Source organism: Centruroides sculpturatus, unplaced genomic scaffold (genome assembly GCF_000671375.1).
Source record: "Centruroides sculpturatus isolate CEXI.00-Female unplaced genomic scaffold, Cexi_2.0 scaffold135, whole genome shotgun sequence".
Taxonomy (NCBI): Eukaryota; Metazoa; Arthropoda; class Arachnida; order Scorpiones; family Buthidae; genus Centruroides; species Centruroides sculpturatus.
The window spans coordinates 44925-57929 of record NW_019384343.1 but is presented as its reverse complement, the minus strand read 5'-3'; the positions used below and the strand labels follow the sequence as shown (position 1 = coordinate 57929).

At 33.4% G+C, this 13005-nt stretch overlaps 2 protein-coding genes across 9 annotated transcripts in view; both read left to right on the top strand.

Annotated features, from left to right (window-relative positions):
* LOC111634780 (ETS-like protein pointed) overlaps positions 1-13005 on the top strand; it is a 44425-nt gene that overhangs the window by 26642 nt on the left and 4778 nt on the right. For 7 of the 8 annotated variants that reach the window (XM_023379632.1, XM_023379625.1, XM_023379620.1 and 4 more), the window contains 3 exons: positions 4549-4665; positions 8745-8945; positions 10470-10664. In XM_023379632.1, coding sequence (XP_023235400.1) covers positions 4549-4665; positions 8745-8945; positions 10470-10664 — 513 coding nt within the window. Of the gene's footprint in view, positions 1-2900; positions 4117-4548; positions 4666-8744; positions 8946-10469; positions 10665-13005 lie in introns of those variants that run through there. The other variant, XM_023379644.1, reaches the window with a different exon arrangement.
* Positions 5690-7272, top strand: LOC111634838. Its single transcript, XM_023379678.1, has 2 exons — positions 5690-5944; positions 6260-7272. Exons 1-2 carry the CDS (start codon positions 5743-5745, stop codon positions 6607-6609), a joined length of 552 nt encoding a protein of 183 aa, XP_023235446.1. The 5' UTR covers positions 5690-5742; the 3' UTR covers positions 6610-7272.

Here is a 13005-nt window from a genome sequence, read left to right as displayed (position 1 = left end):
TGTGGTGACCCGAATGTTGTTAGGTAGTCATAAAAACTCCCATCAAGGTTTTCTTCAGCTACATGCGAATGCCATCTGTTGCAAGTTACACAGATTTAGTTAAGGATACAAAAAATTCTCTCCGTGGGGGGGTTTTAAAGCTACATTTGTACCCTTTTTTTCCACTTTAATTTACCACTTTCAACCCCCCATCGAGTATAGTGTTTTCCCGAATTAACACTAAAGTAAAAGTCCCACTAACTCTTACACGTAGGTAGTGGTTTCTCCCCTTTACAAAACGGGATTTCTACTTATACGTTACGCTGTTACGTGTGTATGAAGAGAGAGAGAGAGAGAGAGAGAGAGATAAACACTTAATAAACCGTAAAATTACCCAAAAAATTTGAATGTAAAAATTCATTTTCGAATGGAAATCTGTCCTTGAAAAAAAAAAGAACGTCGTGTCTGTCAGTCAGTTGTGAAAACAAGAAACAATCTAGTTTCTGGAACATAAAAAGAATTTTTACCATGCTACCAGATGGACAAGTACTTTTGTCGAACATCTGGCAATCAGAATTACTACCTGAAGCGCAGCCACACGTTCTTGGTAATTTTTTAATACACCTTTTTTTTATATATATATACACACATACACTAAGGGAGCAACCAGGGTCACTGACCACGGACAATAGAAATGGTGTCTTTCGATTCTAATTCGTTACAAATAGTTGATTTTAAACTAGTAATTAACATATAAAGTTACTAATTTATCATCTGTAGACCTCATACATGTATATATTTTATAATTATCTTTCGTTTTAGGGACATTAAAAACACGCTTGGATAGTAATTTCGATTTAAAAAAAACTATTTATTTTTACCCCAAATCCTTAATTTTTACGTTAAACTCGACGAAATTAGTAAATTTTTTTGTGGAAGAAAACATTTGCATAGCATTTTTGCTTCAAAGATCTTTAAAAAATCGCTTAATTTTACATTGATATAGAGGTGGAAAAACCTTATTTTTATCCTAAAAACCGAAATTTTTACATTAACTATTAGGAAAATTGATCATTTCTACTCATTAATCGAGTTCCAAAGCATTAATTATATTACAAAACAAGGGAGAAATGAGGAAATCTCATGGAAAACCCCTCACGCTCCTGGTTTTTCCAATGATTACTTTTATGTAAGAGTTCTAAATTCTCTAAACAAAATAAAATATTTCTGAGTAAGTAAATGGATAAGTGTTAAGTTATTCTTGACATTCAGGAAGTTAATAAAATATAAATTTTTATTTAAAAATATAAAAATTGGCACGAAAGTTCCTCTATAACTAAACTATTCTTCAGTTTTAATATCATAAAAATCCCCCAATGCAGGTGGCTGATACAAAAGAAGGGGTGTGTTAGTACATTTGCGTCATGGATGAGAAGTCTTACTTCCTGTCTCGTGTTGTACTGTGATTGCGACAGTGATTAGTTCTCTCTTTCTCCGCTACGGCGCCACGGTAGTTCGGCCATATGCCAAAAGCAAGATCGCTATCAACATTAGTATAGTTTTTTAATTCTTTTTTATTTTATTTTATTTTTTTTTGAGTTTGCTTCATTAAAACACACAAAACAATTATTAAAATTCTGAATAATTCGATACATAAAATAAATTTTTTTGGGTCTTGTTTTCGTACGAAAACAATTGATAAATTTATGTGTGTCTGTGTGTATATATATATTGAGAGGATTTGACACGGTTTTGTCACGCAGATTATGCCTTTTATCGTGTCATATAACTTTTATTTAATGTTTCCTTCTTTTATGTATAAAATATTCGTAATTAAACATCAGAAAAAATACATTTTCTCAAGGAAAATCGAGTTAAAATGTAACGTAATTCGTAATTTATGAGGGGGAATACGTAAGATTCGCGAGAGAATTGCTGTACTGTGTCGAGAATTTCGTTAAAATTTCATTAACAAGTGAAAGTTTTTTTGTATATTTTAAATAGAATATTCCATTTTAAACACTAGAAAATGCATTTTCTAGTGTTTAAAATGGAATATTCTATGTTACAAAACATAACAACCGTCTATATTTATCATTTTCTAAAGTGTTTCTAACAGGAAATGGTAACATAGATAATATAAAAATAAATTTTTTAGTTAACATCATAACAGGAAAACATCTAAGACAATGTTTCTATACGATTTTATATAAATTAAATTAATTAAACAGAAAATTCGCTAAATAACTTTGCATAAATTATGCAAATTAGCTAAAAAAGGATTGATTAAACTCAATCGGAAATTGTTATGTTATTTTTTTGACTCCTAATTTTGATCAGGGATCCATATATCCGTTAAGGGGGTACCAAATGGTACCCTGCGGAAGCACGTGCCACGTACAGTACACGTGGCCCTTATAATTACTACTTAAGGGTGTTCTTTATTGAAACTATAATTACACCCCATTCTATGTAGCATAACGTACGAATATATGGCATGGTCAAGGCGATAGGTCATAGTTATATTACTAATTTAATTGTCAATTTTGATCAATTGTAACTATTGTAAGCGGCGAAAGTTAGTCCTATCAATTTACATTCAATTATCTTTAATTATAAGCAACTTGTACAGTACATTGTTACAGTAAAAATGTACAAAAATGAACAGTTAAAGTCTTACTTTAATACATCTTAATAGGGTTCAAGTCGAATAATTAATTCATAGAATATCTCATTGTTCAGGGATGTAAAATGTAAATACAATTAACTAATCACTGTGTACTTCGGGGGTGTTTTTTAGGTTACTATAAGTGTGTTTTACCGTACAGAGTTTACACTACTAAAAAAATTCTAATTTTTACGGATATTCGAGTGTATAAATGCTGAAAATAATTGTGGTTATTCAATGTTTTGACCTATTTTATAATCTAGATGTACCGGATGTTTAGTGATTAGTTGGACGTTGTTTTCGGTAGTGTAAGAAACTTAGGTCATAGGGTCAATAGTTTGCACGCGTATTCTTAATAACAGTAGCTAAAGAACAGTTTCCTAATTAACTTTCTACCACCTTTAAACTCGACCTCGAAGTTTCCTTTTGGGTGATTTTTATCTAAGAAACACGAGCTATAGATTCTCCCCCTCTCTAGTTAAGTTTAATTATGGCACATTTTTTTTTATTTTTTATTTTCACAAGTTTAATGGGGGCATGACATACCCGAGCGGGATCGTAACCACGCCAAAATCAACTTAGTTTTAGGTGAATTTGTTTAGCGCCTCGACGTTATGGGTTGAACCTTTTGTCGTATTGACAAACTGAGGTGTAAAGGTCCTCTACTAGTAACACGTATCCACCTGCTTTAAAAACTCGACATATCTAGGGCAGGGTTCACCTGCTTTCAGAAATCTCCGCTTTTTTTATGTATACCTATCCCCTGAACCCCCCCTCAGCATAGGGGAAGGTGGTTTCTGACAACAAAAGGCGAAACAGATGTTAGGGAGGTAAGTTCTAGACACCCTCGCTTCGTGGTACCATCATTTTTTTTTTCTATACCTTCCATTCCTCGCACTGTACTTGATAAGAGGCGTATGCGGTTTGATAAAAGATGATGCCTTCTATTCGATATTTTCGTCTTCCTTTAATAAAGGCCCTAGTAGAAGTTGCGTGTTAGTGGTACGCGTGCCAGCTGCTTTATAAAAAGGAAACAGTTAATTCGGACATTTAGTTCTTTATCGCTCAACTACCAGATGATGTGGACATGGAGAAAAACCTTTAACGGAATCGTGAGCGCTGCTTCGTATCGGCCATACTTGGTTGGTGATGTGAACACAAAAGCACACGATAAAATTCTCCCTTTTAAAGTAAAAACGTGCGAGAGAAAGTCACCTTAAGATCGCTCCTCTCTCTCCTACTCTACGTTACAGTTAATATACGGAACTTAGTGTTGTGTGTATGTGCCCTCCCACCCCTTAACCTTGGAATGGGATGACACCCGCCAGACATTATTGGCGTAATTAGATGGACTTATCAGACAGGATACTTTGTTGACCACTGGATGTGTGCTCTTTTCTAGTGGTGCATTGGGTACTTATTTGTAGTTTTTATCATTGATTTTCACATGGGGTACCATACAAAACCAGGTAAGATTATTTAGAAATAGGACCCTAATTATTTTTAATATAAATCGTGACATATCTCACCAGCTTATTCGTTCTATTGCCTAGTATATTACTGACTTATATAACAAACGATACTTAAATACTGTCGATAAGTTTAAGAATAAGTAATTAATTGGTACATTAAGTAGACGATAATATATGGGAAAGTTTCCTATAAGATTTTATCTTATAATTATTTAAATTATATCTTTTCGTGTGAATTTTTGAAGGATGTTGGAGCGTATAATACACGAGTATATCATTATTTTATATAATATATACTTGTGTATGTGTGTGGGAAAGTAAAGCAATATTATTCTTTAATATCCTTTCTGTATTCTGTAAGAATAGAAATATTTCGAAAGCTGTTATCTTTCTTTCTTTAATTCTTATTTTTGTCTTTCGTACTTGTAGATCTCCCAACTCAGGTGCCACCATTGACTCCAGGGACCAATCAAAAAATGACGCAAGCGTTGAGAGCAAGTTTCAGCAGTTGGGAGAAAGAAAGAGAACAACAAAACATTCCCAAAGGTATTTTTTTTTTAGATTCAGAAACTTATAAAATCTCTCTAAAAATTTCATCTTTTCTCTCCTCCTCTCCATCCTCTTTCCATACATCCTCATCTTGTTCCTTGATCCCCCTCAGCATAGGGGAAGGTGGTTTCTGACAACAAAAGGCGAAACAGATGTTAGGGAGGTAAGTTCTAGACACCCTCGCTTCGTGGTACCATCATTTNGCAATTTTCCAATGATGATAATTTTGTATTTTTCAAAAAATACAAATTTAAACAGTATAAGAGGCAAATAATTAGCTTAAACAGTAGAAAAAAGAATCTAAACATCTGTTTCATCAATTCGATTTTTGTGTTTTTTTAAAGAAGAAATTTACAAAAAAAAAACGCAGCTAATAAAACAAATCGGGAGTGTTGAAACGGTTGATGTGATATAAATATTGATGAAACAATTGTTCTTCTTCAGCTGTATTTTTTTAACAAACAAAATTAAATTAATTAAATCTTCTTCCTTTAGAAGTTCTATAATTTTATTTTTTATTAAATTTATAAAATTTGAATCGTTGAAAGACCCTAATTAGCATAAAGGAAAACGTTAAGTTTAAGAACGAGTCATTTCTTACAAATCCAAACCCCAATTTTTTAAGTATTGTTCTATTCCTGTACGTATAAAAAGTATATTATTTCTGTAAAGCACGTCATCATCCCCTTAAGTCATTTAGCAAAACGGAGAGATGGTTAGAGAATGTTTGGCTCTAAATTTTCCGAAAGTATATCGAGGAGTGTCTTAGAATAACACGCAATCCTACACCCTTTAAAGTCTATCAATAATACAGAACTGGTACCTGCCACACTAAACGATTGCAATCTGTACCAATGGCCCGCATTTTACGGTCAACAATTGCGAATGTCAAAGACGTGTAAAGGGAAAAAGAGAGAAAGCGCACGTTTTGTATTAATACATTGTTTTCTATTGAGCGTGAAAAGGTTTCTAAAGAAAGTAGGACTTTTATGCCTCACCCACTTTGCCCTTCTAAATGTTTTTTTTTTACCTTACTTTCCCTTACTAGGAGGTTATAACCATATCTCCGAATCGATGCACACGTTGAATGAGATGAGACATGAAGACGTTGTTCTTGGTCAGCACTATGACGAGACTCAGGAATATGGACTGGAAGCTGCACCTACCCATCACACATACTTGGATAACAGTTCAGAGTTCTATCCAACAGACGCTTCTCTGTCTCTCAGTCAAGAATCAAAGTATCAACCTCCATATATGGGAAAGAATTTTCGAGGTGAGTCTATATGAAAAGCTTGCCATTCTCTATTTTTAATACAGCGTATCTGGGTTTTTCCAATCTGTTTTTTTTTCTTTCTAAGGGAGAATTTTTATGACTATTATAGAATAGAATACCTTTAACAATTCCCTTCTTATTATTATCTGATGGCCTATTTATATTTGAGACAGGAATCATTGTGGAATGAATAATGAAATTTGCCATTTATTATTAAATATTTTAACTAATCAGCAGCTGATGTTGCAAATATCAGTTGTCTTCTAAAATCTAACTGAATTAATAATACAGCATATAAATTAATTTAATTTTTAGGGAGGTATCCTACTCATGACATGGGAGTAACAGAGGGATACAGCCCTCACCATTACGAACCGCCGTTTCAAACCGTTCCTTCCTCTGTGCCTACATCTCCCGGCCAGTGGCCGCCGGAATTGGGAGCTCACATGGGCCTTCAGGGAAATCACGCTCCGCATCCCCACCATCCTCACCATCAGGGATTCGGAGGACTCACAACGCGAGACAATCCGCTCGGACCCATGGGCCACGTGCAGACGCAAGTCCCGGGACATGGAGGTGACACCAAACCCGTCATTCAGGCCGCCGTACTCGCAGGTTACTCGGGTGTGTTTTTGGTACTGTTATGTGTAGTGTGCATACGGTAGGATAGATGGAATGCGTTTCCATCTATGCTACGTTGCAATCTTCTGCAACTGTGCCAAAGACTATAATGAAGGAAAAATATGTAGGATTAACTATAATCTTTCTAATGCTTGTCAATTATGAATTATCTCAAGAAATGAAGTATTATATACACATTTATTCTCTTTTAACACTTTTTCTGATTAATTATAAAATTAACAATGCACTTACTGAAAAAAACCTGCAACTTTATTAACTTAAAAATGCATGTTGGCATGCATTAGCACATATCTTAAAAGTAGATTAATTATCTAAATCAAAAATAAAATGAAAAAATGATAGATTTTGTATCTGAAACCATTCTGAAACTAGTAACTATAAACAAAGAAAGTTGTCCACTTTTAGAAGTGATGATCAGGATTTTTAATATAAAAAATTAATTATTAGCAAACTTACAAATAGATGTTTACAATCAGTTCAAAATGACTTTAACAGCATGATTTTTCATTTAAAATAAAAGCTAAATTATCATCATAATTTCAATCCTACATATTTTTCAACAGCAAATAATTTATTAAATTATTTCTTTAGACACAGAATATATAGATAATGAACAATAATATATAAATCTATTATAATGAATTTAATTTTATAATCATCACTGTTGCAGCAGACACTACACAGATCTGGACTAACTACGATATAAATTTATATAATATATTTATATATATATAAATATATTATATAATAAGCAATTAATCATATAATTGCTTATTATATAATATATTTATATATTATAAAGCTTATGATTCGATACAAATACGAAAGTGGGAATTTTTAGCTGGAATTATGTTGAAAAAAAATAAAATTAGGTTGATGTGGGACGTAAATTACGAAACGTAAAGACTAGTGAGAATATATTCTAGATTAATATATTTATTTAGGATAGATTTATGCAAATTTCTCGACGTAATGCATCGTCAAATATTTAGTAAAACGACAGCGTGTGTGTGTGTAAGAGAACTCCAAATAGACTGTAATCGAGGGATGTATGTACCTGTTCGTTTTGAGAATTTTTAATGTTACATGGAGGAATATCACGCGGGGATTTCCAGAATTTTTATTGTTTTCTACACAACAGGATCTCTACCATCCGGTTGTCTATATGACGTTGCTCTATTTAATTGATCCAAATTGTGAAACGATGCATGCAAGGATAAATGGACAGAAACGATACATCAATACACAGGATGCTGTGCTACGGAATTTCGCTCTCGACCCTCCCTTTTCCCACGTTTTTTGAGTGGTTTACTATTAACAAAACTTCCATTGAATCAGAAATTGGAAGGTGGAAGCGGATGGACACGTACAGTTGTACGTTCGTTTACCGTTTTGGTCCACCCAACATTAAAATTTTTACACATTTTAAACAAGAGGGGGGGGGACACAGGAAATTTAACAAATAATTTCTTTAAAAAAATTAAATTAATAATAATAATAAAAATATATATCTTCGATTTTAATGAGGTTGTATGAGTTTAGTAAGTCATATTTTTAAACATCTTTCACCCTCCCCGCTTCCTTTATTTTACTAGTAATGTATGTGTAAGTTGTTTTCTCCTTACTTTCTATTGAGTTTAGTCAAGAGTCGAGACACGAAAATAGAAAGTTGACAGAACTAAATCAACTTTCTGACAGAAAATAGCTAAAGTGGACACGATTTTCGTACTAGAAAAACAGATGGACTCTGTACCAATCTCTCTGGCGTCGCCATTTTCTATTTAGTTACAGGTTAAACACGAATAGAGAAAAAAAAACAGATCAATCTTTTAGTCGATTCACCTTCCTAAACGGGGATAAAATTGCGGAAACGTCTACCAAATCGTTTTCTTCCAATTCACCTTATTAGATTTCCATTGTGTGGTACAGATGGACAAATCGTCACATATAAAAACAAACAAGAATTTCTGTTCACATGTTGTTCTTGTTTCAAAGTCGACTAAACTATATACGAGAACCTCTTCGACCCTTTATACTTAAACTAAATTATATAAATATATATATATATATATATTTAAAGTATAAATACGCCGATTTATACTAAATTTACTGGTGTTAACGACGAAATTCTTTATATATTTTTATGTACTTTTTACAGATCCTAGACAGTGGAGTGAGATGGACGTCGCCCATTGGCTTAGTTGGGCCATAAGAGAGTTTAGTTTGGAAGGTGTAAACCCGCAGAACTTTAGTATGAAGGGCAAAGATATGTGCGCCCTTGGTAAAGATGCATTCCTAGCTCGCGCCCCACCATTTATGGGAGATATACTATGGGAACACTTAGATATACTTCAGAAAGGTAAGAACTCTTTCCATGTTATCGCTACTTAAAAATACGGTTTGATACGACGTACAGGTTAAAACGTACACAGGAAATGAGCCGATTTGTTGACCCGAATAACCTCTGCCCCTAGTTAAATTAGCGTAGACACGTGTCGACACGCGTCATACCTCGGTAAGAAACGATCACCCCCTCGATTATGATAAAAGGAATGTTTTAACAAGTGAAGATCGCACAAAAAAAAAGAAAGCTAGTGTAAGGTTCTAAACTATTATAGGGCCCGTCCACCGAACGGGACAACCCTGCTGTCCTACATCCTGCTCCACTGACGCGTGTCACATGCCTCCCTCTGCATCGTTAGTAGTCGAACCACTGACTAATATGGAATGACCAACTCCGAGATAGTCTACGAATGTGTAAGTGTTACCTACCTTGTTTAGCGTAGTTTCGGCACACGACAGTCGATTATTCGCAGTGTACTGAGTGTTAAATAGCGAACCAACATCCTGACCGGACGGCACTGGGCATCCTGGAATCGTACTCAACATCCGACAATTCTCTAGTTGCTGTATGTGGTAGTATTATAGACCGGGGGCTTTTCCATATACTCACTTCCTACCGGTGTTTTGATCTTTCCTTTTCACCCTCTTGGGATTTCCTGGATGTAAGTATGGTGTCATGTCCTTCCTTGCACCCTATCGACTCCATAATATAGCATTTACTATACTACACCGTCATACTATAGCATAACGATGACTTTCAACATTCGCTATATAACACGCCAGTCACCCTCTTAGTTTGTTGACACTTTATAGTTAAAGTTTTAAGGTTTTTCTTTTTATTAATAGCTTAATGTAGGAAGCGAGAAATCGCACGATTTAGTGAAAATTTTATATAAATTTTTATTCAGTTTCTACGGAATTAAATTGAGAGAGTTAGGAAAGGCATTTTAGCATCCTCTTCAATAGAATTTTGTAATTAAAAGTGCAATGTTGTTACAAGATGATGTGTCGAAACTAAGCTAACATCTGCGTATTTATATGCTAAAAAAAGCTATTATAACCTTTAGATTTTCGTATGATATAATTAAAAATATACACAAATAAATTTTTAGGAGTAATTATATTATTAATCCCTTCTAAAAAGTCATTAATGTAGAATTTAGGATAATGATTCGAAACTAGTTTAATCGTTTATTCCTACATTATTATTATTATTAATCATCGATTTATCTAACTTTAAAAATAAATCTTTAAAATGTTCGGAGTTTCTCTAAGCGATGAGCATCACTAAGAGGAACGAAGCTGATAAGTTATGAGCAATTTTTATCAAATATTTTCTGATAAAAAATGTATATAAATGTGTCGTTAATTTAAAGAAAAATGTGAAATATTTTATTTTATTTATTAATTTATTATTACAATCTCTAGCAGCTGTTTATATATAAAGTAGAATTTTCTTTTTTTTTTATGTGTATATAAACATCTGGATTTATTATAAAAGATTCATTAATTCTATAGAAATTCTTCTGTATTTTTTTAGATGCCGATAAAGAGAGAGCATCTTTAGAAAACGTTCCACCAAATCTGTACGAATCGGTATGCATGCCTGAATTCGACGAATTTTTTCAACAAGGTACTGGGTATCCTCTACCCGAACAAAAAGTCACCCCCGTCATGAACGGAGGAGGTACACCAGCAAGTACTCCGGCATCGGGAAGTCAACATTATCTAGAAGGTAACTAAATCTCTTAATTATAATTAATCCTCTATCGAAACCGTAAATAACCCGCGTCATCTCTCGTGTCGTATTCTCTCACTCTCTTCCCTTCACGAAACACATTTCCACTTATCAGTTCTTACACCTGTTCGAGTCTAAGATGGACGGAAATAGGTGGTGCAGATAGACCGGAAGAGTGTGCCCACTACGTCATAACCCCCTCTTCCGGAAGTTACGCCTTCTGTGCAACGTCATAAATCCTGACCAAACTGGTATCTGGCAGGTGGGGTCGTTTTTTTTTTTTTTTAATCAATTGCCCAGAAGGGATCCATTTTATCCCCCTATTCTTCCGTTACAAACCACGTGGTCACATTCAAAACTCTCGACGTCTATAAGAAGGGTTAGTATATCCATATATATTTTTAAAAAATATAATTTATTATCTGTAAATAGTTCTTTTAAGTATCGACAAATACGTCAAATAATACACTATTTATTTGAAACTGTTTGCTTTATTAGTGATCAAATGAAACTTATCAGCTTATCGCCGAAAATAAACGAAGAAATCTTTTCTTAATGTAGTTCTAATCTAATTTTTTTCTATAGTTTCGGCGCCGTTTTATGTTCTAGATGGCATTTGTTTAGCAAATTTTTAAACAGGAAACGAGCGTGAGATCAAACGTTCGAGTTTGCTTAATGCCTACATTATCATCTGCTAATTCTTCCAATTTCCGATCTAAATTAGTGGCGAGATTTTAGGTAAGTGAACAGACAAACCGACGTTCCCTTCCTCCCCATTAAAAACTCTTTTAACATTTCGTAACGTGTTTACTACGTTAAGCAAGCGATAATGGCACCCTTTTTTTTTCCTTCCTCCCCCCTTACAAAACAATAGCATAATGCCTTTTTTTTATTCGTCAGTATACACGAGTAGACGTTAAAAATACATCTGCCGTACATCTAGGCGACTCTACGAACATTGCGTGACTAGTCACGATCACTTACTTCCGGACAGTGACGTGCTTGGATAAACAACGTAGTCTAACACCGTTAACTTCACGTGCCTGACGTCATATCCGTTTCCTGTCGTCGAAGATGCAGGATACATATCTCCACACACGTCTAGAGGGACGGAATTTAATGGGATTTATGTGAAATCAGTTCGTGTTTTTTTATTTTATTTAATCTATACGTGACGAATACGGTATCTACATCACGTGTTTGAAAACAGATTTAAGCATTAAAAAAAAGTCAAATTTTAAGAAGAAACACAAAAAACGACTCAAAAAAAGAAGAAGAAAGGGTGGATATATAAAAGTTCGTTTCTCATAAAAATCACGTTAAGGTAGTATTTTAGACAACACCATGCCAACTCGAACGGCTATTTTAGCTAGAGTTATGTAGTTAAAGCCTGTTATTTTGGAGTCAGGCATGACAAGCTTGGGAAACTTACTGGTCCTACGTTGACCACCTGTCTGTCGGTCTGTTGCGCTTGGATACAACCATTTCCTTTTCATATACCTTCCTACAGGGCATTTTCCATCTACGTCGAGATTTTAAGCTTAATGTGATCAGCTGGGAGGAGGAACGGAACCATATTATCGAATTAGGCTGTTTGTTTGTTAGTTTTTTATCACAATAGAAACGTACAAGATTGAATTTCCATCTGATTTTATATATTATTATTATTAATATTAATACATTTTTGTTCAGAAATTTGTTAGAAAAGTTTAAATTTTGTACGTTTCAGTTAAAAATTCCACCCTTTTCGTATATGAAATGTACATTTTTATGTAAATATTGTTAGAAAATTTGTATGTTTCTTATTAACTCACGCCTCAATTATTGAAATATACAAATTTTCTTAACGTTGTTTCGAAATTTGTACATTTCAATAACTGCTTTTTTTTTATTGTTGAAATGTACAAATTTTCCAATGATGATAATTTTGTATTTTTCAAAAAATACAAAATTATCATCATTGGAAAATTTGTACATTTCAACAATTAAAAAAAAAAAGCAATTTTCCAATGATGATAATTTTGTATTTTTCAAAAAATACAAATTTAAACAGTATAAGAGGCAAATAATTAGCTTAAACAGTAGAAAAAAGAATCTAAACATCTGTTTCATCAATTCGATTTTTGTGTTTTTTTAAAGAAGAAATTTACAAAAAAAAAACGCAGCTAATAAAACAAATCGGGAGTGTTGAAACGGTTGATGTGATATAAATATTGATGAAACAATTGTTCTTCTTCAGCTGTATTTTTTTAACAAACAAAATTAAATTAATTAAATCTTCTTCCTTTAGAAGTTCTATAATTTTATTTTTTATTAAATTTATAAAATTTGAATCGTT

Coding starts and splice junctions, on each gene's coding strand:
- LOC111634838 (XM_023379678.1), top strand. CDS start 5,743: ATGCACACGTTGAATGAGATGAGACATGAAGACGTTGTTCTTGGTCAG. Junction 5,945..6,259: donor TATGGGAAAGAATTTTCGAG/GTGAGTCTATAT, acceptor TTTAATTTTTAG/GGAGGTATCCTACTCATGAC.